General features: G+C 49.3%; 2 protein-coding genes across 17 annotated transcripts in view; both read left to right on the forward strand.

Annotated features, from left to right (window-relative positions):
• STAG3 (stromal antigen 3) overlaps positions 1-13,925 on the forward strand; it is a 39,778-nt gene extending 25,853 nt beyond the window's left edge. For 6 of the 12 annotated variants that reach the window (XM_033192049.1, XM_033192050.1, XM_033192051.1 and 3 more), the window contains 16 exons: positions 207-407; positions 525-595; positions 699-786; positions 1,220-1,300; positions 1,383-1,505; positions 1,614-1,782; positions 1,896-2,032; positions 3,133-3,234; positions 3,740-3,888; positions 4,105-4,233; positions 4,327-4,484; positions 10,179-10,353; positions 10,613-10,720; positions 10,975-11,056; positions 13,257-13,328; positions 13,536-13,921. In XM_033192049.1, the coding sequence (XP_033047940.1) occupies positions 207-407; positions 525-595; positions 699-786; positions 1,220-1,300; positions 1,383-1,505; positions 1,614-1,782; positions 1,896-2,032; positions 3,133-3,234; positions 3,740-3,888; positions 4,105-4,233; positions 4,327-4,484; positions 10,179-10,353; positions 10,613-10,720; positions 10,975-11,056; positions 13,257-13,328; positions 13,536-13,544 (1,854 nt within the window). In that variant the 3' untranslated portion in view covers positions 13,545-13,921. Of the gene's footprint in view, positions 1-206; positions 408-524; positions 596-698; positions 787-1,219; positions 1,301-1,382; positions 1,506-1,613; positions 1,783-1,895; positions 2,033-3,132; positions 3,235-3,739; positions 3,892-4,104; positions 4,234-4,326; positions 4,485-10,178; positions 10,354-10,612; positions 10,721-10,974; positions 11,057-13,256; positions 13,329-13,535 lie in introns of those variants that run through there. The other 6 variants (XM_033192054.1, XM_033192055.1, XM_033192056.1 and 3 more) reach the window with 5 other exon arrangements.
• A 6,309-nt stretch (positions 13,926-20,234) lies between these two features.
• On the forward strand, positions 20,235-24,466 carry PVRIG (PVR related immunoglobulin domain containing). 5 transcript variants are annotated; one of them, XM_033192075.1, is made up of 7 exons: positions 20,235-20,625; positions 21,794-22,376; positions 22,748-23,006; positions 23,092-23,442; positions 23,525-23,651; positions 23,738-23,798; positions 23,901-24,466. In XM_033192075.1, the coding sequence occupies exons 3-7, from the start codon at positions 22,889-22,891 to the stop codon at positions 24,216-24,218; spliced, it is 975 nt and encodes a 324-aa protein (XP_033047966.1). In that variant the 5' UTR covers positions 20,235-20,625; positions 21,794-22,376; positions 22,748-22,888; the 3' UTR covers positions 24,219-24,466. The 5 variants fall into 5 exon arrangements, with proteins under 5 accessions (XP_033047966.1, XP_033047967.1, XP_033047965.1 ...); XM_033192076.1 differs by having other exon boundaries at positions 22,753-23,006; XM_033192074.1 differs by having other exon boundaries at positions 22,790-23,006.
• The last annotated feature ends 2,346 nt before the right edge of the window (positions 24,467-26,812 follow it).

Raw genomic sequence — 26,812 nt, forward strand, 5'->3', positions numbered from 1 at the left:
CCTTGCTTCTTGCCTGCTGGGGCCAAAGGGTTCTATTGCCAGTATCTTTTTTTTTTCCAAGAACCTGGGTTCCAGAAAAATCAGCAAGCCTTGTCTTAGGCATCTTATCCTTGAAGTTTAATGCTTTTAACCCTGTTCCACTTCCCTCCAGAAGAGTGCCCTCATCCCACCCCCACAGCACACCATCTTCTGCCTTTTCTTCTCAGCACCTGGAGCTGTTTCTGCAGCAACTCCAGGAGGTGGTGGTGAAGCATGCAGAGCCAGCGGTGCTCGAGGCTGGGGCCCATGCCCTCTACCTGCTCTGTAATCCGGAATTCACTTTCTTCAGCCGGGCCGACTTTGCCCGCAGCCAACTAGTGGATCTGCTGACTGACCGCTTCCAGCAGGAGCTTGAAGAGCTGCTGCAGGTAGAAGCTGGGACTGGACAATGGGACACCCAAACAAGGGTGGGAGGGGCTGCAAGACGGGACGAGGACTGATGAGTTCTGGGGGAAATGCTATTGTGGATCTTCTTTCTTCCTCAGTCGTCCTTCCTAGATGAGGATGAGGTATATAATCTGGCAGCCACTCTGAAACGCCTCTCTGCTTTCTACAAGTGAGTGGCTTTCCTCATCTTTCCCATCCCGTTTTTACTGGTGTCTGTGGAGTTGGTTCCCTCTGTTCTTTTCCAGTATAACGTTCCCATTTCTTCCACAAAGCGCTCATGACCTGACTCGCTGGGAACTCTATGAGCCATGTTGTCAACTCCTGCAGAAGGCTGTGGACACAGGAGAAGTTCCTCACCAGGTGAGTGGACAGGCTAGAGATGGGTTGGGGGCTGGGGGGGCTAGATTTTAAGGACCTATGTTCTAAGTGGCCACTAGGTGCCTCAAGTCTCAAGGTGTAGAGTGGACAAAGCGAGGAAGATCAGGTCGGGGGGTCACCTCTTACATTCCTCTCTTAGAAGGTAGACTCTACTTCCAGTATCTTCTTGGATTTCCTGGAAGCCAAGGATAATATTGATGGATTCTAGGAGACGTAGAGTAAATTAGGGAGCGGTGACATTTCTACTTCGTATAGAAGCCTCTGAAGAGTGTCCATAATATCATTCATTTTCCACTGGAAAAGGAATTGGCTCTCCCCTTACTCATTTTCTCTCCTCTTCATTGGTGTGTGTCTGCCTATCTGTCTCTCCCTCTCCTGACCCAAACCTCATTTTTCAAACACTTTGTTGTTACAGGTTATCCAGCCAGCCTTGACTCTTGTCTATTTTTCCATTCTCTGGACACTAACCCACATTTCTAAATCAGATGCTTCCCAGGTGAGTGTGGGTCTTAGATGGGGGAGTGGGAACAGAAGAGTCTGTGTCTTCATTCTTCCCTTTCAAGCCACTGTGCCCACAGAAACAGCTGTCGAGTTTGAGGGACAGAATGGTGGCCTTCTGTGAACTCTGCCAGAGTTGTCTCTCAGATGTGGATACTGAGATCCAGGAGCAGGTGAGCACTGACTCAAGTGGGAGCAACAAGGCGAGTATCCCTGCCTGCATCCCCCATTCCAAGGAGAAATTGACAAGTGTCATTTCTACCTTGGGAAACATTCTCTCCTTTTAAACATCCTTTCTTTTCCCCCTACAGGCTTTTGTCTTATTAAGTGATCTACTTCTCATCTTTAGCCCTCAGATGATTGTCGGGGGCCGTGATTTCCTTAGGCCACTTGTCTTTTTTCCTGAAGCTACTCTCCAGTCTGAGCTAGCCAGCTTCCTCATGGACCACGTCTTCATCCAGCTGGGAGACCTGGGCAGTGGTGCAGTGACTCTATACCTGGGGCTCAGTAAGGGCTGGGGCTTGGGTGTGGCTCAGGAATATAGGGCAGGAAGCCTAAGTCTGTGATTCCCTTCTGCCTTTCTTGTGAGCCAGGTGATTCCCAGGAGGATCATTTACAGATAGAGCGGCTACACCAGCGGCGCCGCCTCCTGGCCGGGTTCTGCAAGTTGTTGCTTTATGGGGTGCTGGAGATGGACGCAGCCTCAGATGTTTTCAAACACTACAACAAGGTACAGCAAGGCCCTACAGAAATAAAAGAGAAAAGAGCAAGTTGAGCACAGCTATGACTTCAAACACGATAGCACTACAGGTGGGGGATATCCAATGGTATCAAGCTTAAAGGAGTAGGAGGGAAAGGCACTGGGAGTTCAGAATAAGAGGACAAAGAAAAGAGACTTAATAGTAAATAATTATGGAGAAAAAGCTGTGAAGAAATTCACTGGAGGGGAAATAGCTTATTCTTCCTGTCAAGAAATATTTATTTTTCTCTGACCCCTGTCTATGGAATGGGGTAACATAAGAAGGAAAAAAGAATAAAAGAGGGATCAATCCTCACAGGATACCTAGATAGGTGCCCCAGTTTCCTCAACCCACCAGTATTGATTTATGCTTATTGAGCACCTGCTGTGTACCAAGCACCATTCCAGGAATTAAGGCCACAACAGTGAACAAAACACACAAGTTACTATTTGGTGGAGCTTCCGTTGTAGTTGGGGAGAGACAAATAGTGAAGGTGTCAGTGCTGTGTGAGAGGGCAGTCTCAGGCTTACTTCTCTTCTCCAAGAATTGGGCTTGGGTCAGTGTTTGTTTCTTTTTTATTTATTTATTTATTTATTTTTGAGACAGAATCTAGCTCTGTCGCCAGGCTAGAGTGCAATGGCACTATCTCAGCTCACTGTAACCTCTACCTCCCGGGGTTCAAGCAATTCTCCTGCCCCAGCCTCCCAAGTAGCTGGGATTACAGGCACGTGCTGTCATGCCCAGCTAATTTTTATAGTTTTAGTAAAGACAAGGTTTCACCATGTTGGCCAGGGTGGTCTCGATCTCCTGACCTTGTGATCCGCCCACCACGGCCTCCCAAAGTGCTAGAATTATAGGCATGAGCCACTGCACCCAGCCTGTTTCATTATTTGTTTACCAAAACTCTGATTTATTTTGGGCTTTGCACCTGTTGATTAGAGATGAGGTCTAGTCTGAATTATTTTATGCTTCAGTTCGTGTTTCCTACCTAAGGCAGTTTGGGAGGGAGACACGATTAGTGATGTGAAGGAAGAAACAAAATGGTCTTTTCCACCGGTCAGACATTACCTTCCCCACTCTTTCCCCTCAGTTCTACAATGACTATGGTGACATTATCAAGGAAACATTAACTAGAGCAAGGCAGATTGACCGAAGTCATTGTTCCCGAATCCTGCTGCTGAGCCTCAAGCAGGTGCGCCCTTCTGCCTTGAGGGCATGCCCTCCCTGTTGTCCCCAAGTCTCTGTCTACCCTCAGCCACTCAGAATGTAAGATCCTTCAGAGCAGTAACTTCTTGTTTTGACTCTTAACTTTACATGATAGGTTCCTTCATTCGAATACTTGGAAAGTATTTTTTTTTTTTAACTGACTGGGCAACCCCATCAAAAGTAACTTATCAGAATGTTGGAACGCCAACAAGGAAGTGATAGGGAATCCCTAATTATTTTTCAGTCTGTTCTCTTTCAGCCTCCTTCAGTTACTATAGACATTTTTATTTAATGTTACAGAGTAGAGGTGATGGGCATTGTCTGCTGCAGGGGTTAGTATCAGGGGAGTTCCTTAGAAGGAAAGAAAGAGTAAAAGTAGTAGATGGTGTCCCAAGGCCTTTGGAATTTCTGAGTAGAGAAGAGAATGCTGGACTTCTCTGTTTCTGCCATGTTTTTCCCTTTCCCACATGCACCATGTCTCTTGGACACAGCTGTACACAGAACTGCTGCAGGACCATGGGCCCCAGGGCCTGAATGAGCTTCCTGCCTTCATCGAGATGAGGGACCTGGCCCGGAGGTTTGCCTTGAGTTTTGGACCCCAGCAGCTGCAGAATCGTGACCTTGTGGTCATGCTACACAAGTAGGAAGTATTAGTTGGAGGCCGTGTTCACGGAGGGCTGGGAACAAGGTCTTGGAGGGAGGGTATATGTGTCAAGGAATAGCAGTCAGGTTAGTGGTGGGTATGCCTTTGGAGACAGGCTGGGGACAGAGGGAGGGTGCACTGGCACAGGATATCTCAGCCCTGGGAGGGAAGTGGGAAGAGACTTTCTTCCTAAAAGAATTCTGCCCAACCAAGGGAAGGCATCAAGTTCTCCTTGTCTGAGCTTCCTCCAGCTGGCTCCTCCGATCAGCCTCCAAATCTGGCATTCCTGGAGCTCCTTTCAGAGTTTTCCCCCCGACTCTTCCATCAGGACAAACAGCTTTTGTAAGTTGGTGGGTGGATAGAGATGTGGATTAGGGAAGGGCCTGCTGAGGGCCCGGTAGCCCCTTCAGCCTTTTGGTTCCACCTCTTTCTTAGACTGTCCTACCTAGAAAAGTGCCTACAGCAAGTCTCCCAGGTACCTGGCCGTCCCTGGGGCCCAGTCACCACCTACTGCCACTCCCTCAGCCCTGTGGAGAACACAGCAGAGACCAGCCCTCAGGTCCTCCCCAGCTCCAAAAGGAGGCGTGTTGAAGGTAGGCTGCTGTGTGGGTATGGGGGTGCCCAGCGTGGATAAGTGCAGGTGGTCTTTGGCTGCCTTCAAACTTATTTTGTCAAATATTTCATTGAGCATCTACTGTCATTCAGGGTATTAATTTCTTTCAAGATTTAGTCAACTGAAAACCTGCATCAAAAATCAAATAGAGGGCCAGGTGCGGTGGCTCATGCCTGTAATCCCAGCACTTTGGGAGGCCGAGGCGGGCGGATCACGAGGTCAGGCGTTCGAGACCAGCCTGGCCACGATGGTGAAACCCTGTCTCTACTAAAAATACAAAAATTAGCCGGGCGTGGTGGCATGCACCTGTAATCCCAGCTGCTGGAGAGGCTGGGACAGGTGAATTGCTTGAACCTGGGAAGTGGAGGTTGCAGTGAGCTGAGATTGTGCTGCTGCACCCCAGCCTGGGCGACAGAGCGAGACTCTATCTCAAAAAAATAATAATAATAATAAAATGAAATAGAAAACCGATGATAAAACCAAATATTGAACTAAGAAATCTATACCTTCAGAGTATCCCTCCTCAATGTCTTGTATCCCATCATTTTCCAAACTTTAGACACTTTTACACAACCTTCATTATTTTTTCCCTTCAGATCACCTGTTGTCTTTTTTTTTTTTTTTTTGAGGCGGAGTCTCGCTCTGTCGCCCAGGCTGGAGTGCAGTGGCCGGATCTCAGCTCACTGCAAGCTCCGCCTCCTGGGTTTACGCCCTTCTCCTGCCTCAGCCTCCCGAGTAGCTGGGACTACAGGCGCCCGCCACCTCGCCCGGCTAGTTTTTTTTTTTGTATTTTTTTAGTAGAGACGGGGTTTCACCTTGTTCGCCAGGATGGTCTCGATCTCCTGACCTCGTGATCCGCCCGTCTCGGCCTCCCAAAGTGCTGGGATTACAGGCTTGAGCCACCGCACCCGGCCCAGATCACCTGTTGTCTTATAAGTTGCCTAAGGTTTTTTGTTTTGTTCTGTTTTGTTTTGAAACGGAGTCTTGCTCTGTCGCGCAGGCTGGAGTGCAGTGGCAGCCTGATCTCGGGTCACTGCAAGCTCTACCTCACAGGTTCATACCATTCTCCTGCCTTAGCCTCCTGAGTAGCTGGGACTACAGGTGCCTGCCACCACACCCGGCTAATTTTTTTTGTATTTTTAGTAGAGGTGGGTTTTCACCATGTTAGCCAGGATGGTCTTGATCTCCTGACCTCGTGATCCACCTGCCTCAGTCTCCCAAAGTACTGGGATTACAGGCGTGAGCCGCTGTGCCCGGCTGCCTAAGGTTTTTTCTTTGCCTTTTAAAAAACAGCTGCATATTAAGTAACATTGTAGCAATCATTTCATATGCAAGTATGTGTTTTCTAGTGTACATTTTTAAATGGGACTTTATGTGACAGCTTTATTGAGATACAACTTACATATCATAAAAATCATCCCCCCCCACCTTTTTTTTTTTTGAGACGGAGTCTTGCTCTGTCACCCAGGCTGGAGTGCAGAGGCGTGATCTGGACTCACTGCAACCTCCGCCTCCCAGGTTCAAGCGATTATCCTGCCTCAGCCTCCTGAGTAGCTGGGACTACAGGCTCCCACCACCACGCCCGGCCAATTTTTGTATTTCTAGTAGAGACAGGGTTTCACCATGTTGGCCAGGCTGGCCTCAAACTCCTGACCTTGTGATCTGCCCACCTCAGCCTCCCAAAGTGCTCCCAAAGTGCTGGTGAGTCACCGCACCCAGCCAAAAACCACACTTTTAAAGTGTACGCTTAGCATATTCACTGAATTGTACAACCATCACCACTATCTAATTTTAGAACATTTTTATCATTCCAAAAGAAACCACATACCCATTCGCAGTCTCTGCCCATCTTCCCAGCCTTAGGTTAGTATCACTAATATAATTCCTATCTCTTGATTTGCCTATTCCAGACCTTTCATATAAATTGAATCATATAATATGTGGCCTTTTATGTCCAGCTTCTTTCACTTAGCACAGTGTTTTCAAGGTTCATCCATACTTTGACATATATAAGTATCTCATACCTTTTTATGGCCAAAACAATATGCCATTGTGTGGATATGCCACATTCTACTTACCCACTTGTCAGTTGATTGACATTTGGGCTGTTTTATGTATAATGCTGCTAAACATGCATGTGCAAACTTTTGGGTAGATGCATCTTTTCAGTTTTCTTGATATATACCTGGGAGTGGAATTGCTGGGTCATATGGCAATTCTATATTTAAGTTTTTGAGGAGCTACCACACTGTTTTCCAAAGTACCTACACCATTTTACAATCCTACCAGCAACGTATGGGGGCCCTGGTTTCTTCGTGTTGTCACTGGTACTTATTATTTTTTATTTTATCCATCTCCTAGTAACTGTAAGGTGTGGTATCTCATTGTGGTTTAAATTTGCATTTCCCTAATGACCAGTGGTATTGAGCATCTTTTCATGTGCTTATTGACAATTTGTTTATCTTCTTTGGAGAAATGTCTGTTCTGATCCTTTACTACTTTAAAATAGGGTTGTCTTTTTATTGTTGAGTTTTAAGTATTCTTTATATATTCTAGACACGAGATTTCTTATGATATGCAAACATTTTCTCCCATTTTTTGGGTTATCTTTTCATGTTATTGGTGGTATCCTTTGAAACACAAATATTCTTGAATTTGGTGAAATCTAACTTACTTTTTCCTTTTGTTGCTTTTGCTTTTGATGCCCTATCTTGAGAAATTGTTGGCTAATTCAGGGTCACAAAGATTTACTCCTGTGTTTTCTTCTAAGAGTTACAGTTTTAGCTCTTAATTTAGATGTGTGATCCAGTTTGAGTTAATTTTTGTGTATGGTGTGAGATGGGGTGTGATTTCTTTTTGCTGTCTTCTGTGTACCACCTAAAATTATATCTTATACCACCAGGAAACTCTGCTTTAATCAATTAACTAATATGTATTTGTTAAGGACCTATTATATGCAAGATACTATGTTCAGTGTTTTAGGGGCCATGAAGAATCCTCCAGCAGCTTATCATCTAATAGGAAAAGGGGAAATTTTAATTATGGAAAACCCGAATTATGAGCAATTGCCAATAAGTAACTGCCTGAAGGCTTGTACAAATGAATGCTGTAGAATTCAGAGAATGATGAAGGCTTTACCAAGAAGATGGAAATGCTGGCACTAAAAAAATAAGTAATATTTGTGTAAGCTGAACAGAGGAAGGAAGAGCATCATGGGCTGGCAGAATAGCACAAGCAAAGCATAGAACGCTGTGTGCTGGGCGAAGCATGGAGGTACATAGATTGCTCTGCCTAAAGCGTAGAGTTTGTGAAGGCAAGATAAAACTGAAGAGATTGTTTTCATTCATTCAATAGATACTGAGCTCCATGTGCTGGGAATACAGCAGTGAACAAAAAAGCCAAAAATCTCTTTCTTTAGAGGGTGTCAGATAGTAGTAAATGCTATGGCAAAAAACAGGGAGGAGTATAAGGAATCCTGGTGGGTTGGGGATTGCAGTCTTACAAAGACTGATCAAGGGAAGACTCAAGAACACAAATGTTGGGCAAAAAGCCTAAAAATAAGTTAAAAGATACACTTAGGCACATTAAAATTTTAACAGGTTTATTTGAGCATTCAGCAGTTTATCAATCAGGCAGTGACAGACCGCAAGCAGTTCAGGGTGCCACCACTGAGGAAACCAGTGGGGACACTTATAAGGTGTCTGTGGGAGCAAGACAAAGAAAATATTTAATTGGTTAAAGTGGAAAGTTCATATTTAGAGGTTAACTGACCATAAATCTCTTGTTAGAGGTTAGTCAGTAGTTTCTGACTGGTTAAGCTTAAGTTTCCTTCTCCTAGGTTACACACAACACTTTCACTCTGAGTTGAGTTTCAGTTTGCTGACTTAGGAACCCAAAGTGCAGGAGACATTTCAGCCTATTGGCCTCCCAGCGAATTTTTTTCACATGTGAGGGAGGCTGCTTAGTGTGTATCAGAATAGCATAGCAAAGGAAGCATCCAGTCCTGAGGCCATGAGGGGATGGGGGGAATGTTCCTGGAATGTTCAAGGAACAGCAGAGAAGACCATTATGGCCAGAATGCAGATGGTAGGATATGAGACCAAATAGGGTGCAGGATCCCAGAGCATCTAAGGCAGAGACTGACTTTTACTCTGTGTGCAGTAGGAAACCGTTGGAGGATTTTGAGCAGAGGAACGACAGGATCAACCTCTGTTTTTAAAGGATCCTACTGGCTGCTGTGTTGAAAACGACAGGAGATGGGGGAAGGCTTGAAGCGAGGAGACCAGCAGGGAGGCTGTGGCTGTTGTAGGAATCCAGCCCAAGATTCAAGATAAGAGAGCTTCTTAAGCCAGGGGCAATGGTGGAGGTGCCGAGAAACGGCCAGATTCTGGGTGCATTTTCAAGGTATCTCTAGTAGGCTTTTCTGACAAACTGGATGTGGGATATAAAACAAAAAGAGGAGTTGAGACTAGCTCCAAGTTTTGGCCTGACAGAAGGATGGAGTTGACAGTATCTGAGATGGGGAAGGCAGAGAGTGAAGATAGCTATGGGGGAAGGTTGGGGCATTGGTGTTGGCCACGGGATTACAGGCGGAGATGTTGAACAAACCGTAGGGGCTGTTAAGATGGAGTTCAGGGGAGAGCTGAAGGCTTGAGATCCCTTTGGGATGTGGCAGAATGTAGGTGATGTTTAAGGATGTGAACCTCAGTGTCTGGGTAATCTAGTGAAGATGGAGAAGCCAGTGAAGATGGAGAAGAGGAGAGACTCAAGGGCCCAGCCCTCGGGCATCACACCACTAATAGCTCGGGGAGATCAGGAGGACACACCTGGGGCCCCAAGGTTTCCCCTCTGGGCATACAAGCCCAGGGGTATGGCTCTTCCCTGTTTTCTGTAGCCCTCTGCTTAAACCCATAGCAGCTCACTTTGGGATTATTGTTTTCAGTGGATGAACATGGCCATGGAGAAGGAGGGTAACGGGAGTGTGACTGTTTACAGTTAACAGACTTAATATCAATTTGATTGATGCTTTAAAATAGTATTGCCTGGGTTTTCTCAGGCAGTGAGAATCTTTGGATTCTTTCTCCTCCTCTACCTTCTCCAATCTCTGTAGGAGCTAAGTCCCCCTTCATATCATATCAATTATACTGGCATTGTAATCACTTCATTTTTTTCTAGCTTTTAGAAAATCCTGTCTCCCATTTTCCAGTTCTTTCCTGGCCCTCATGCATCCACTCTGGCCTCTGGTACCAAAACTCTATTGTCATTTTAAGCTTTTTCTGACCACAGAAATCTTGGATAGGATCTCAAATGTCTTCATTGGCTAATTCAGACCCCTCAATCTTAGAGACTCCAACACTCCCTCATATTTGTGTTCACCTGTTACAGTTTATCTGTGAAATGTATATTTATGTATCTTTCCATTTAGTTTTCTAAGTAGCCAGTTTTCCTTGGACAAGGCCTAACTACAATTCTCTAAGCCTTACTTTTTGGTACATAAGGCTATGTATTTAGTACATTGGGCTGTGCCCATTTGAGGGCAACAGAATGAGGCTGTATAGGTTTTCCATTCTCTTCTTGATTGACTTTCCCTTACTAAATCTCGGGCAGGTCTTGGAAAGAGAGCACACCTGTTGCAGGCCCTGGGCTGTGGTTAATGTGTGCATCTGCTTGGCAGGGCCTGCCAAGCATAACAGAGAGGACGTCTCCTCGTCCCAGGAAGAAAGTCTGAAGCTGAACAGCATCCCGCCCACGCCTACCCTCACCTCCACAGCCGTGAAGAGCAGGCAGCCCCTGTGGGGATTGGAAGAGATGGAGGAAGAAGATGGCTCAGAGTTGGATTTTGCCCAGGGGTGAGGCCATGGAGGGAATCTGGGTGTCTGAGTTCCCAGTTTGGTGTCTGGCTACCTCCATCTTGCTGTTTCTGTTTTGTAGTTCCCTGCTGTAGCAGTCCCTCATTGGTGGGTTCTTCTCTAATCCTTCTCCATTTTTTAGCTTTAAAATGCATCTCTCCCAATACTGAGCTTTTCTCCCCATTAACACCAGCTGCCTTACATCCTCCTCTTCTTACTCTTGATTTTTATCCCATCATTGATCCTGCTTCATTCCCAGCAGTCAGCCCCTCGCAGGCACCCAGAGGTCAAGGTTCTTGGGTCCACAGTATTTCCAGACTCCAGGCAACAACCCTTCAGGTCCTGGTCTGGGCAACCAGCTCATGCGGTAAGCTTTTCTCATCTCCTGTCTTCACTTCAGATCTGTTGCCCACTGTAAGGGGATTCCTGTCTCACCCATTGCCTCTCTGTGGGTGCTTTTTGGACTTGTTTTTAGCCACAGAGCACTTCCTGTCAGCACAATCTGGAAACCTACTATGTTGTACTTACTACTTCCCACTTCCCCCACCCCGGGTGTCTGAGAAACTCTCAGGGGTCCTCAAAGAACAGTTTGAAAAGCCTGACTCTTTGCCCCTACATCAGACTCAGCCTTATGGAAGAGGACGAGGAAGAAGAGTTAGAAATTCAGGATGAGTCAAGTGAAGAACGGCAGGATACAGACATGGTGAGTGGACCACCCTGCCCTTCTCTATCAAGAACTAGGGGCTGATGTGCCAAAGAGAAGCCAGGGTGCTTCCCCTCTCCCCACTCGGTGATCCCTGGTCTCTGAAAGCTGAATGAATCTAGAGTAAAGGAGGACAGGTTATACGTTGGTTTGGACTTGCTTGGACTCTACTTTTAGTAAAGAATAAGGAAAAGAAATTACAAATACCAAAGAAGGTTGGAATAGCACTCTTGCTCCCAATCCCTAAGTAAATGTTGTTGCCTCCGAACCTCCTAGGAATTGGAAGTCCTAATGCTGGAGGTGGGAGGTCATTCAGTCCAGGTGGCAGCCCCCTTCAGTGTCTCTCCTCCCAACACATTGCCCCCTGTCCTCCCTCTCCCTACTACAGGGCTTCCCCTCCCTGTCCCTTCTCTCACTCCCCTTCTAACCTAGCCTGTTTCCCCAGGAGGAAATGCTGCTGGTGTAGTGGGAAAAGCCTGGCATTTGGAGTGAGGTGACCTGAGTGCTAGTCCTCAACTCCATGTCAAGTTAGCGCTTTACGCCTTCTCAGCCTCCATTTTCTCATCTTTATTTTTGAATTATTTTTATTTTTTGAGGTAGAGTCTCTCTCTGTCGCCTAGGCTGGAGTGCAGTGGCACAATCTCGGTTCACTGCATCCTCTGCCTCCTGGGCTCAAGCGGCTCTCCTGCCTCAGACTCCCAAGTAGCTGGGATTAAAGGCATGTGCCATCACGCCTGGCTAATTTTTCTTTTTTTTTTTTTTTTTTTTTTTTTTTGAGGCGGAGTCTCGCTCTGTCGCCCAGGCTGGAGTGCAGTGGCCGGATCTCAGCTCACTGCAAGCTCCGCCTCCCGGGTTTACGCCATTCTCCTGCCTCAGCCTCCCGAGTAGCTGGGACTACAGGCGCCCGCCACCTCGCCCGGCTAGTTTTTGTATTTTTAGTAGAGACGGGGTTTCACTGTATTAGCCAGGAGGGTCTCGATCTCCTGACCTCATGATCCGCCCGTCTCGGCCTCCCAAAGTGCTGGGATTACAGGCTTGAGCCACCGCGCCCGGCCGCCTGGCTAATTTTTCTTGTATTTTTAGTAGAGATGGGGTTTCGCCATATTGGCCAGGCTATTCTCGAACACCTGACCTCGAGCAGATCCACCTGCCTCAGCCTCACTTAGTGCTGGATTACAGGTGTGAGCCACTGCGTGCAGCCCATTTTCTCATCTTTAAAACAGAACTGTTAGCCTGTAGTTCCAGCAACTCAGGAGGTGGAGACAGGAGGATCAATAGTCCAGGAGTTGGAGTCCAGCCTGGGTAACATTACTGTAAACTCCTGTTTCTTAAAAAAAAAAAAAAAAAAAAAAAAAAAATCAACAATTCAAAAATAAATAAAATGGACCTTTTACATAAAATATAAGGTAAAACCACTTTATACATGGAAAAGGGCCATGTCTGAGGTCAGGCTACTATAACGGAATTCCATAGACTGGTATCTTACAAACAGCAGAAATTTATTTCTTATGGTTCTGGAGGCTGAAGTCCAAGGGTTGGGTTCTGGTGAGGGCCTTCTTCCAGCCTGCAGACTGCTGGCTTCTAGTTGTATCCTCACCTGGAGGAGAAACAGCAAGCTAGCTCTCTGACCTAGGCTTAGAAGGGCATTCATCCATCCATGAGGGCTGCACCCCTATGACTCTATCATCTCCCAAAGGCCCCACTTCCAAACAGCATCACACTGGGGGAAGGATTTCAACATGTGTGTTTGGGGGGACACAGATATTCAGTCCATTACAGGCTCTCTATCTTCTGTTATTCTTCTGTTCTGTTCTCTTCTCTGCAGGGAGGGAAAAAGAACAGAATAGAACAGAACAGGGGAGTCTTGTGCTCAGAAGGAGAAACCAAACAGTGATACCTTCAAACCAGAGACTAGAGAGCAAGGCCTCTGTTAAAATATTATTTCCTAACATATCAGGAGAAATCCATTTTCTGATTTCCAAACCAAAGGCATTGAAGGGGCTCAGTCAGCAGGCCAAGAAGTGCTCTGCAGTCAGGACCAATCCTCGTGTCCACACTAACATCCGTACCAGGAGGTGCCATAAGGGCGTGCTCTGCCCATATTTGTTCTTATGAGGCTGGGAAAGGAACTGGTTTTTTTGTTTGCGAAGTGATAGGAGTGTGGAAAGGCCTTTTTGACTTTTAACCTCATTCTCTCTAGCAAGCAAGTAGCTACTCTTCCCCCAGTGAGCGTGGGCTGGACCTCTTAGATTCTACAGAGCTGGATGTTGAGGTGAGTGTCCCCAGAGCAGGAGGAGTTATGTGTCCTTGGGAAATGCTGGCAGGCAACCCATGTACTCATCAAATTGACAGAAAGGCCACAGCCTGGGGGTGGCCCTCTGAGCTGTCTCTGGGGCTTTTACGGTAACCCAGGGGAGGACGGTCTGCCCATTGGCCTGTTGCTGTGTCCTGTGTATTCCTTTCATCTTTCTCATTATAGGATTTCTGACATGACTGGGCCCCTCCCCAGCTTCACTCCCTACCTCAAGGATGTGACCATTTGGAAAAGGCAAAAAGAAAAGGAGCAAAATGAAGCATTCCCCCAGGCTTCAGCCCTGGGCTCTGAGGGGAAGGAGTTGGGCATTGTTTTTCTAACCTAACCTTTCCCTCTGGTGATGTTGGGGTAGAGAAGCTGAGAGACCCTGTCCTCCCTAATGCACTGTGACCCAGTACCCCTGCCTTTTTCCTGTTCTGTTTGGAGTGGAGAGGGGCAGCGCCTCTCTGTGTCTAATGGAAAGAGCCCATAGTTTCCTGGATTTTTGGAACATCTTTCTCAGCCTATTTTTTGTCCTAATGATTCGCTCAATAAACATGTTTGAATCCACACGTTCCCAAGGTGTGGCTTAATAAGATCGTTAAACTGATGGAGGTCAGGTTCTTCGTCTGCCTTGTCCCATGGCCCAGTGTATAGGTGTCCCCACACCCCGCAGGTGCTTTGTCTACAGTCTCTCCAGGAAGTATTGCTTAGTAACTGAGAGGCGGGGTGAGCCAGTGGAGATAGGGAGAGATTGACTGCCTGTGAGTAGTTTATCTAGTGGCCACAGCCTCTGCAGCAGTGAAAGTTGTGCTGACAGGTGGGAGAGCAGGAACTTGTAAATCTGCTTGTCTCACCCACGCGGGCCAGGCCAGGCCATGTGTCCTGGCAGCCTTCACCCAGGGGTTCTTTCCAAAGGAAATTTTATCCTGTCATCCCAAAGGTACCTGTCATAATTTGGAATTTGATCAAATTACAGTATCTAAGAGTTAAAATGAAACTAAGGAGTTACTGTAAATGTCCAACCCTAAAATCCAAGTGACAGATGTCACCTTCACTCTTGCCTTCTCCAGCTAGTTCTTCACCAAGTTCTGTCAAGACTTGGTGAAAAATGTTCTCTGGCCTATGTCCTCCACACATTGTCACCATCATCTCTCACCTAGACTGCCGCAGTGCAGCCTCAGGGCCGGCCTCTTGAAACTCAGACAGACGTTTGCTCTTGTTTTGCCTTGTGGAGCAGCACAGCACCTCTATTCTCTCTTGTCCCTCTGACAAGCAGTATTTGAAGACAGCTGTTGTCATTTTGTATTTTCACTGTTTTCTTCTGTGGTTTAAGGAACGCTTCAGCCTCTCTCTTTAGATATAATTTCCAGTTCTTCCCATCATGGGCACCTGCTTTAGTGACAGGTTCTCACTATGGTCTCCTAGGCCAGATACAGCCATCCAGCTAGTGATCTCTGCAGAAAGAGCCATGATTTCCTGCAATCAGGTCACTTAGCCAAGACTATCGCCCCTTTTATTCTCTTTCCTTGCCCCCAACTGCCCCTCCCAGATAAAAGCTAGAAGAAATTGGGTTGTGGGTCTCCTTTTGGAAAGGAGTCCGAAGGAGTTAGAGCTGGGTTGGGGGGAAGGCTAACTCATTGAGAGATCTTTAGCCTGTATTCAGGTAGAATAGCTCCAGAGAGAGGAGCCTATTTTATGGGATGAGGGAACAGAGTGGGAGAACTGAGGAGAAGATGTGGAGTCTCTAAGAATCCGGGAGGGGAAAGATTCCTGAGTTATTTAAATATCAGCCAAGCTAAGGGTGCTTCACAAGAGGATAAGAGCAGCTTGGGGGCTTTGCATCAATATGGACACCTGTGTACAGCCAGGCAGCCCAGTGCACTGGGTTGAGTCACAGCCTTTGAATCTGGGAGCTTGACACCATACTCCCTAAAGCTTTTGACGCTGTTTATTGAGAGGCTGGGTCTAGGTTGTCTCCTTGAATATGGGCTCTGTGATGCTTCACTAGTAGAAGATGATAGAAATGATGCCGTGCTAGTTAGTGGGCCCAGATTTTAAGGAAACTGGCAGTTTCCATTTCCTGTCTCTTGTACTTGGGTTCACGCTTGGAACCCAGTCATCATTCTGTGAGCAAGCCCAGCAGCCGAAGGAAAAGGCCGTGTGTAAGTGTTCCTGCTAGCAGCCCTCACCGAGGTCCCAGCCAACATCCATGTTGGCTGCCAGACTCAGTACAGACGGGAGTCAGATGATCCAACCTCCCCTGTTTTTCAGTTTTCCTAGATGAGGTCCAGGCATCAGGGAGCGGAGACAGCCCATCTTTTCTGTGCACTTTCCAAATTCCTGACCATGAGTCCATGAGCATAATAAGATGGTGGTTTACACCACTCAGTCTGGAGGGGTTTGTTATGTAGCCATAGCAACTGGAACAGGGCCTTAGAGTCATAAGACTCCCAATGTTTGGACATTTATATCAGTTTAAAAAAATTTTTAAGTTATATAAACATATTCTATATTATACACACTTAAAATGTAACAGATGAGTTGATGAAATAAGTGTTTTAAAATATTTCATTGGTTAACAGTGCAAAATACCTTTTTGCTCTTAAAAAAGGGTTTAGTGAGAGCAAAGTGAGAAACATTTTTTTAAATCATGGTTCAACATTTTCTGAAGTTCAGTTGAAAGTTCAGTTTAGGGCTGGGTGCAGTGGCTCATGCCTGTAATCCTAGCACTTTGGGAGGCCAAGGCGGGCAGATCACGAGGTCAAAAGATTGAGACCATCCTGACCAACATGGTGAAACCCGTCTCTACTAAAAATACAACAAAATTAGCTGGTCGTGGTGGCGTGCGCCTGTAGTCCCAGCTACTCGGGAGGCTGAGACAGGAGAATCACTTGAACCCGGGAGACGGAGGTTGCAGTGAACCGAGATTGCGCCACTGTACTCCAGCCTGGCGACCGAGCGAGACTCCGTTTCAAAAAAAAAAAGTTGTTTATTCTGATATTAATTTTAATGACCTTCATAACTGCCAGGAGTACCTCTCAAAAACAGGCAAATGCAAGTGGATTAGGTTCCTCTTTGCTGTTAATTGCTTTTTAAATAGATCCAAACCCGCTGAAAATCTTCACCTGAAAGACTTGTGAACAGGTCAGAGGATGATTTCCCAGTGCAGACAACAGTACCCTCATGAGAATAGGCATTGTTTGGGAGCACAAAACCTGAAGTGCACAAGCTGCGGTGTGGTGATGGGCTGGGGGTTTGCCTCTTCCCTCAGGATACTGATCATATTCCAGGGGAATAATGACTTACAATGTTTTTATCTACACTTGATCTTGGCCAAAAGGCCAAGTAGCGATACTATATTTGTGTCTTAAAAGATTAGAATTTTTCTTTATTTCTGCTGCACAACATCTGTGGATATTTTTTGCGCATGCCTCCACCTTGACATGCTCAGCTGTGAAGGGTTCGTGACAGCAAGCCCCCTGCCGGCCAGCTGGGACAGCCCAGGGCTCCGGCTTCTCAGCAGCACCTCCCACTGGCCAGGCCCAGGCCAGGCTGGACCGAGCTGAGGCCAGCTCAGGTAGCAGGCACGGAGGCCTTTGCCCAGCCTGACAAGTGATGCAGAGCAGTGCCTTTCAGGGTCTGGCACTGTAGGGTCTAGCCCTACTGGGTCTGTGGGTTTTTCTCCTCGTGTGCGGAGACAAGAGATTGTAGAAATGAAGACACAAGACAGAGATAGAAGAAAAGACAGCTGGGCCCAGGGGACCACTACCACTTAGATGTGGAGACCACTAGTGGCCCTGAATGCCTGACCGCGCTGCTATTTATTGTATACAAGGCAAAAGGGGCAGGGTAAGGAGTGTGAGTCATCTCCAGTGATTGATAAGGTCATGTGAGTCACGTGTTCACCGGACAGGGGGCCTTTCCCTTTTAGGTAGCCGAGGCAGAGAGAGAGGACAGCTTACGTCATTCTTCTATGCTCTTCTCAGAAAGATCAAAGACTTTAATACTTTCACTAATTCTGTTACTGCTATCTAGAAGGTGGAGCCAGGTGTACAGAGCGGAACATGAAAGTGAAACAGGTGCGTCACTGCTGAAGCACAGCATCCCAGGGAAACGGTTAGGCCTCTGGATGACTGTGGGCAGGCCTGACTGTCAGACCTTCCACAAGAGGTGGTGGAACAGTCTTCTCTAACTCCCCCTGGGAAAGGGAGGCTCCCTTTCCCGGTCTGCTACCACTAGACCAAGGTCTGCTAAGTAACGGGTGCCTTCCCAGGCACTGGCGTTACCACTAGACCGGGGAGCCCTCTAGTGGCCCTGTCTGGGCATGACACAGGGCTCACACTCGTCTTCTGGTCACTTCTCACTGTGTCCCTTCAGCTCCTATCTCTGTATGGCCTGGTTTTTCGTAGGTCATGATTGTAGAACAAAGATTATTATAATATTGGAATAAAGAGTAATGCTATAAACTAATGGTTAGTGATATTCATATATAATCATATCTATATTTCTAGTATAACTATTCTTATTCTGTATATTTTCTTTATTATACTGGAACAGCTTGTGCCCTTGGTCTCTTGCCTTGGCAGCTGGGTGGCTTGCCTCCCACATGGCACTGCTGGGCATTGTCTGTTAATATTGAATAATTGTTTTTTTTTTTTTTGGAGATAGAGTCTTGCTCTGTCGCCCAGGCTGGAATGCAGTGGCCAGATCTCAGCTCACTGTAAGCTCCGCCTCCTGGGTTTACACCATTCTCCTGCCTCAGCCTCCCGAGTAACTGGGACTACAGGCGCCCACCACCTCGCCAGCCTAGCTTTTTGTATTTTTTAGTAGAGACGGGGTTTCACCGGGTCAGCCAGGATGGTCTCGATCTCCTGACCTCGCGATCCGCCCATCTCGGCCTCCCAAAGTGCTGGGATTACAGGCTTGAGCCACTGCGCCCGGCCCGAATAATTGTTTTAAGATTACTTTTAATGATTTTCAATAAGGCTTTACCTTTTTAAACTTGCGCTGTGGCCATGAGCTCTGCCAGAAGTGACTTGTTGTTGTCTCCTGAGTTATAAAGTGAAGAGATTTTTTTTTTTCTTTAGATTACTGAGAGTCTTCAGTTACTAGATAAGTCGCCCCATCCTTGTAACTCCAGGTGACACTGATTGGGGTTTATGGGATGAAAGAGGAATGTGTGCTTGGATGATAGGGTGTGATAGTGAAGGGGTGAAAGGTTTCTTCTCACACATAGACATGGTGAGGTCTTCCTTGAGCTCTTTAGAGCCTTCCCTTGGGATAGGATGAAATACCAAGATCCTAGAAAGGATTCACGAAACGAGTCACTCATCAGTTCAGATTCACCAATTACCCCTAGATGTGTGTGGGATTTGGATGTCAGAGAGAAACAGGCACTGAAGATTTTTGGTCAGGACAGGGCAGAGAAATAAGGAGAAGAGCTGAAAACTCACCAAAGGATAGATAAACCCGGGGCGTTTAGAGAAGACCTGTAGTGTGCAAAGGAGCCCAGAATCCTGGGGAAACTTGGAGGGAAATATACTTAATTTGATTCAGTAAGTTAGGCCCAGTGAAGGGATTGGGTGGCATAGGTAGAAGCTGAAAAATAAAGCATCTTGTATTGCTGGAGTAGCCTCTGTCTCTGAGGTCACATCCCAACTTAGCAAGTCAGCTTAACCTGGTGAGAAACATGGGTTCAACTCCCGACTTCTGCACTGCCAGGGCAGAGAGGACGACTGCCGTTTGCTGACACAATCTTGCAGTTCAATTTTATTTTTTTAACCAAGGTGTGGGAGAAGGCAGCTCCGCATAATGCTGAATATTATGGGTTCTGAAGTGAAAATTTTTGTCAGAGTTTAAATTTTGGCTTCACAGTGTAAGTAGCCTTTCCACCCTGAGCAAGTTATATCCCACATAAAGTGATTGTTAAGTATGGAACTGATGTATGTGCATCACCGAGAATGAGTTTAGCACATAGTATCCACTGAAGACGCTACCTCACATTAGCTGTATTACTGTGATAAAGGGTAAGCTATAATTAAAGTTACAGAGGAACAAAAGCGGCCCTTTTCACAACATTAAAACATACATGTAAAAATAAATGCAGCAGTCACAAGTCTTTACAAACTCAGGTGAGCAGAAACAACTTTATTTTTCCTCTAATTTCAAGCTCTTTCTGGCCAGCTACTGAGAAAATTTAACTCCTGAGTCTTCTTGGCTTCCTTCCTTTTCCCTAAGGTTGTATCAAGTGCCAAAGCATTTAGGGGAGGAGGAGGCCTCTAGTCCTCTGTCAAAAATATTTTGGATTTTTATAGCCATTTCCCTTTCTCTGTGGTGAGACTAGGCCCTCCAGAACCCTGTGTTTTGACCCCAGGAATTGAGGCCATCCAAATCAGCTGCCTGGGTTCCTATCTGCAGTGGGCCCCACGGGCCTACAGAAGAACAGGGGCTGCTCAGGGCTGAGCTGTTTGCTGCCCAGAACCAAGGCTAGGATGGAGGAGCTCAGACTCTTCTAGTGGAAGCAGTGCTAGGACTGAGATAGCCACCCATGAATAGGGGACATTGACATCCAGTTGATCTAGGCTCACTGCAAGCTCCACCTGCCGGGTTCATGCCATTCTCCTGCCTCAGCCTCCTGAGTAGCTGGGACTACAGGTGCCCACCACCACGCCTGGCTAATTTTTTTGTATTTTTAGTAGAGACGGGGTTTCACCATGTTAACCAGGTGTGAACCCGGGAGGCGGAGCTTGCAGTGAGCCTAGATTGCACCACTGCACTCCAGCCTGGGCAACAGAACAAGACTCTGTCTAAAAACAACAACAACAAAAAATGTTATTGTGTGCACACATGTGCACAAGTCATATAAAATATATAAAAAAAGAAACAGCCAGATGGTTGACACTTTTTATATCCATCTTGAAATTACGGAAATAATGGGAGGCCCAGAGCACAGCAAAACAGGTTAAAGGAAGGGGAGAGGAGAGACTTGGCTAGCAAAGGTCTTGTTCTGCAGGTGACACCTCACAGCTGGTGCTCTATGGAGCCTGTGGTAAGCAAGTCCTTCAGACCCTTAAAGGGGTCCCGCCTCTCAGTTTGTCTTTCCTAGATCCAGACACGGAGACTGCAGAGAAAGGCTGTGTGCATCTGCTGTCTATTCCACCGTTTCCTCTGCAGAGGCGGATTTCCCTGACTGAAGACCACGTTGCAGGCCCACAGCTGCCTACAAGCCCTTTGGTCAACCATCCCAAAATATGGCTAAGAAGCCTATTCTGAGGTTAAACATTTTTGGTTTCTTTCAGTGGGAGGCAAGGGTCTTTCGGACTAGGGAGGTAGATATGCAGCAGCCTCAGGTGTCCTAGGTGCTCTGCATCTACACTGGCCAGGCCACCTGAGGTAGGTCCCCTCTGCACCAGTCTCACACCCTGCCTGGGGGATGGTAGTGGAGAAAGCAGTAAAAGCAGGTCTGAGGCAGGTGTGGAGATCACTACAGGTGGCCTTGGTGAAGGGCAAAGGGTGAAGAGAATATTGGGAGCCATGGGTGACTGGCTGCATAGGTACCATGAAGACCACTATGGGCTGCAGGGTGTGGATGAGGGGACAGAGTTTGCCCCAGAGACCAAACCTGGTTTGTGTCAAACACTACAGGATTCTTATTTTGTATTTTTTTAATTTTTAATTTTTAATTTAATTTTTTTTTTTTTTTGAGATAGGGTCTCACTCTTGCCCATGCTGGAGTGTAGTGGCATGATCTTGGCTCGCTGCAACCTCTGCCTCCCAGGCTCAAGTGATCCTTCCGCCTCAGCCTCCCGAGTAACTGGGACTACAGGCAAAAGCCACCACACCCGGCTAATGTTTATTTTTTGTAGAGGCAGGGTCTCACTGTGTTGCCCAGGCTGGTCTCAAACTCCAGGGCTCAAGTGATCTACCCACCTCAGCCTCCCAAAGTGCTGGGATTATAGTCATGAGCCACCACATCCAGCCAGCACCACAGGATTAAGCAGACATGATGAGTCTTTGACACAGGGGCAAACCAGGGCCCAGAGAGGTGACTTGGGACAGGGCTGTCTCTTCAGTCCTTACCACACCGTGGACAAGATCAACCTTAAGACAGCACCCTGGGCTCTCACTGGACCCTAGATTCCGGCTCACAGCACACAAAGCAAACTGATCCCTGGAAAGGGTCACCTGTTGCTGCCTAGCAGCATTCTGGTCAGTTTGCATCCTTGAAGTGACATAAGCAGGGAAGCAATTCAGAGCAACATTTATTTATCAAGACAGGGTCTCACTCTGTCACCCAGGCTGGAGTGCAGTGGTGCAATCATGGTTCACTGCAACTTCTGCCTCCTGGGCTTAGGCGATCCTTCGACCTCAGTCTCCCAAATAGTTGAGACTACAGGTGCCTGCCACCACGCCTGGCTAATTTTTTATTCTTTTTTGGATAGAGATAGGATCTCACCATGTTGCCCAGGCTGGTCTTAAACTCCTGGACTCATCCTAAAGTGCTGGCCTCTCATTCCCTGTCTGTGCACACCTCATGGCAAGGGCCAGCCCATTTCCTCCTGGTCACCTCCAAATCTTGCTGCTGTTAATTCAACTCAGAGGTATGCACGTGAAGTAGGAAGGCAGGGGAGGTGGGGATGGCAGGACATGGATGGTCCTTGAGGCGTTGACTCTGGGTGTCATGGGCTGTGAGAGTCAAGAAGGGCAGTGGCCTGCCTGACTTGGGTTCAGAAGGGTCACTCTGGCCACTGCGGTGAGAACTGAAACCAGCCAGGCCAATTCTCCATTGTTTCTGCTCTTCCATGCAGGAGAATATTAGGCCTGGAGTCAGAAGGCTGGGGGTTGTTGGGGGGTGTTGGAAGAAGTGGTCCTTTGGTCAGGGTGAGAAGCCAACAGGATTTCCTGGTGCATTGGAGGTGAAAGGGAAGAGGCACTGGTGGCTGTGCTTTGGTCCTGAGCAGCCAGAAGCCAGTTGCCATCACCTATGACAAGGGAGACGGCGCCTGGAGCAGAGCCCAGTATGGGGTACGTTCAGGGTAAATCAGGAGGTATGATTGTGCAGTAGGCAAGTCAGGCTGGGGGTTGTTGGGGAGGCCTGGGTTGTAGGTGTAAGCGTGGGACCCACGTCAGATTGGTGGCGGGTCACGCACACTGGGCTGGCTTTCAGGTCCTCCCTGCTGGCTTCCTATTCCCAGGGACTTTCTCCTCCCAGATTCCTTAGCTGGGTGAGGGGTGGGACAGAGCCCTTTCCTAGGGAGGCCCGGCATCCCTTGCTGTCCAGGGAAGGGGAGTCCTTCCAGACCCTGGCAGCTACTCTGCCCCTCCCCTGGCCTCCCCAGGCCTAGCCAGCGCTGGGTTCTCACCCACCTGTGCCACCCTGCCTTGTTACCCGGAAGCACAGCCTTGGGGACTGAGCAGGCCCTCACTGTCACTTTAAGAAGGGAATCAGCCACCTTGTGTTCACCACCTCTGGGGAAGGTGTGAGAGGGGAGAAGGAAGTGGCTGTTTGGCTGCTGACAACATGAAGACTTCCTGCAATGAGAACAGAGGCACAGGTGCCGGCCCTGCAGTCCCCAGATCCCAGACTGGAGGGGGCCATGGGGCACCAGACCCTGGCCCTGCCCTGGGTGCTGCTGACTCTGTGTGTCACTGCAGGTGAGTGCCGGCACCAGAGAGGGGCAGGGGCTGCAGGGAGGGTGATGTAGGACAACAGCCCACCAACCTTGCTGCTGTTCCACAGGGACCCCAGAGGTGTGGGTGCAAGTTCGGATGGAGGCCACCGAGCTCTCGTCCTTCACTGTCCGTTGTGGGTTCCTGGGGCCTGGCTCCATCTCCCTGGTGACTGTGAGCTGGGGAGGCCCCGATGGTGCTGGGGGGACCAAGCTGGCTGTGTTGCACCCAGAACTTGGCACCCGGCAATGGGCCCCTGCTCGCCAGGCCCGCTGGGAAACCCAGAGCAGCATCTCTCTCACCCTGGAAGAGTCTGGGGCCAGCAGCCCCTGCGCCAACACCACCTTCTGCTGCAAGTTTGCATCCTTCCCTGAAGGTTCCTGGGAGGCCTGTGGGAGCCTCCCGCCCAGCTCAGACCCAGGTGGGGCCAGGACGAGGGGCCCAGGAGGGCAGGGAGGGGCTCGGGTACTGGCCACCCATCTGATTCTTGTCTCTGTGCCCAGGTCTCTCTGCCCCGCCAACTCCTGTCCCCATTCTGCGGGCAGACCTGGCAGGGATCTTGGGGGTCTCAGGAGTCCTCCTCTTTGGCTGTGGCTACCTCCTTCACCTGCTGCGCCGACAGAAGCACCGGTGAGACCTGGGCCCTGTTCACATTCCCCTGACACTGGGCTGGCCACATGCCCTGCAGAGCTCTGACTATCCTTGCTCTCTCCCAGCCCTACCCCTAGGCTCCAGCCGTCCCACACCAACTCCCAGGCACTGACAGCACGAGCATGGGTGAGGAGGGGGGCTGCTTTAGGGACGAGGTGGCAGGGGGAGTTGGGGCCAGAGCTGGACCCAAGCTGTACAGACTCACTTGACCCTCCTTCCCCCGTGTAGGCGCCCAGCCAGGCCTCCCAGGCTGCTCTCCACGACCCTTATGCCACTATCAACACCAGCTTCAGCTTCTGCCCAGCTACTTTGGACACGGCTCACCCCAACGGGTGGGCATCGCTCCCCATCCACGCCACACACCGGCCCCAGGGCCCTGCCGCCTGGGCCTCCACACCCATCCTTGCACGTGGCAGCTTTGTCTCTGTTGAGAACGGACTCTACACTCAGGCAGGGGAGAGGCCTCCCCATACCGGTCCCAGCCTCACTCTTTTCCCTGACGCTCGGGGGCCCAGGGCCATGGAAGGATGCTTCGGAGTTCGATGAGAGAGACCATGAGGCCACTGGGCTTTCCCCTTCCCTGGCCTCCTGGGCGCCACCCCCTTACTTTATTTTTGGGCCTCCAATAAGTGTATCACGGGTACTTGGCCAGGCCCACCTGCTGCGGATGTGGTCTGTGTGTGTGCATGCGTGGGGGTGTGTGGGCACAGGTGTGAGTGTGTGAGTGACAGTACCCCATTCCAGTCGTTTCCTGCTGTGACTAAGTCAGCAACACAGTTTCTCTGACTTGGGCCTTGGCTGTGCTGCTTTTTTGGGGGTGAAGAGACTGGGGAGGCAGTCTCCACCCTTGGAGGAAGAAGCCAGGTGAGAACCAGAGTGGGTTGGGGCCTCCTTGCAGGGCTGGAGTTGGCCCAGGGAGAGGGCAGTGTCCCAATCTTAGAGATCTCTCCTGGCTTCTCGGGGTGACGGGGTTTGGAGGAGCTTCCTGAGGGACACTTGTAGCTGCCTAGATAGAATTGGGGGATCCCAGCAGGATGGTTTCTGTTCCAATCCCACCATGTCCTAGGACAGCTGCAAGGGTTCCTGGGGCTTCAGCCTGAGAGAAGTCCCTGTGGTTTGACCTGGCATCCTTCTGCCGGGCTCCCTGCTGTGGCCTGGTCTGCGGTCCTGATGCCCTCCTTCCACAGCTGGTGTCAGGCAGGGGGTGGAGAGTAGGGGGATTCGGCTGAAATCTTCCCTCAGTCACTTCCCCCACCTCCTCTCCGGGCAGGCAGAGGCCTTCACAGACACGGGGGCCTCCCCACAAAATGTTCCATCCAGAGCCAGCCCTTCTGCCTGTGGGCCCCACAGCCTGGGCCTGATGGGCTTTTGCCACACAAGACGGCGTGAGTGAGATGGCTCTGGGCTTCAAGACTCCCCAGGAACGTGGCAGGCCCTAGGTGGCGGGGCAGTGTCGTTCCTGAGCCAGGCTGAGGCTGCTCCCTGAGCTGGGGTGAGTACCCCTGGGGTACCCCTCAGACCCTCCCAGGGACTGCATGGGGACATCGCAGGAAGTGCCAGCTGCCAATCAGGAGCCACGCCCTACGTCCAGCTCAGGGACGGCCTGCCCAGAGGCTGCATCCACCCTCATCACCCTCCGCAGCCCAGCGCACTGCCCCAGGCAGGCCCTGATGTGGCCTTGCCAGGACCCAGCCCCATCCAGTTCCTAGCTCTGCACTGTGCTGGGAAGAGCGTGGTTGCAGGTGGTCAGGCCTGCCTTCCTTGGCTGGTGGTCATCCTCCTCCTCCCAGAAACCCTCAGCACTGGTCTAGGTAGCTCAGCAGTTCCTCCAAGGCTGGGGGCTCAAGGAAGAGACGAAGAAGGGTTGCTGCAGAGGTCCCCAAGGAGGGTGAGGAAGGCAGTGCCGGGAGGAAGATGACAGGGAGGGAAGGGAGAGAGCAAGAGCACCCTGGACCCTGGACGGGTGTGAACAGTGGGGCTTGTAAGGTCTCAGGGGAAGCCTGAAGGGGATCTCCAGAAAGCTGGGTTTCTCTAAGAAGCAGACAAAGGGGGAGCTCTGAGGGACCCCCTGCCAGGGCCACTTGCCTATCACACAGTGGAGGAAGAGTCCCCCGGCCTGAACCTGTCTTCCATAAGCTTAGGAGACTACAGCCCAGCCTGGTCCCTGTGGGACTTGGAGCCAAACATCTTGGGATCCAGAAAGTATCCCGACATCCAGCCTGCTCTGTGCTGCCCAGCCTCAAGTGTCAGAGCCAGCAGCAGCGACAAAGGGCGCCCTGAGGGTGTGTGGTGCACTGTGCTATGATGCATGGTTGAGCCTGAGACCCAGAGACCAGAGTGCTGTTGGCTCAGTGTGCATGGAAATTGAGGCCTGAGGGAGCTGATGTGCTCCAGGGGAAGAGCTGAGTCAGCCCAGCAGCAGCACCTGCTTCCCCTCCAGTGCCCCCAGGCGCCCAGGACACGCCCTAGCACCCATGGCCCAAAGTAAGGTTTCAGCTTTGAATGGACCTGGATTTGAATCCTGGGGGTCCCTCCCTGGCCGTGTAGTGCCTGTGTGGCTCACAATGAGCATCAGGTACGTGAGAAGAGTGAGGAGGCCTACAAGGATGTGAAGATTGTAAACCAGGAGGCTCCCAAGGCCTGAGCAACTCTTCCCAGATGGTCTTATCTTACAAGAAGTCAGGAGGTGGGTATTTTCAGGAAGTCTAGTTTGACAGATGTGGAGCCTGAGGTGCAAAGCATTGCCGTAACCCACCCAGGGGGCACAGGGCTGGGAGGAAGAGGAGTTCTTGGGGAAGGAGAGCAGGAGGCAGGCCTGGACAAGCATGCTCCTGGTGGGTGGAGGCGCAGCTGGCTGATGAAGGTGCTCTGCGAGCAGCCTCACATCTACACCAGGTGGTGTGGCTGACATTGCTTGGGGGCCAGGCCAGATCATGCCTGAAAGGCCTGAGTGTCAGGGCCTAAGTCAAGGGCGTGATACACCACGTTCATATATCACAAGGCTCATTGTTTTGGTGGTGGTGGGTTTTTTTTTTTTTTTTTTTTGAGATGGAGTCTTGTTCTGTCACCAGGCTGGAGTGCAGTGGCATGATCTCAGCTCACTGCAACTTCTGCCTCCTGGGTTCAAGCGATTCTCTTGC

The sequence above is a fragment of the Trachypithecus francoisi genome, unplaced genomic scaffold, assembly GCF_009764315.1.
Source record: "Trachypithecus francoisi isolate TF-2019V2 unplaced genomic scaffold, Tfra_2.0 Lachesis_group4, whole genome shotgun sequence".
NCBI classification, from domain to species: domain Eukaryota; kingdom Metazoa; phylum Chordata; class Mammalia; order Primates; family Cercopithecidae; genus Trachypithecus; species Trachypithecus francoisi.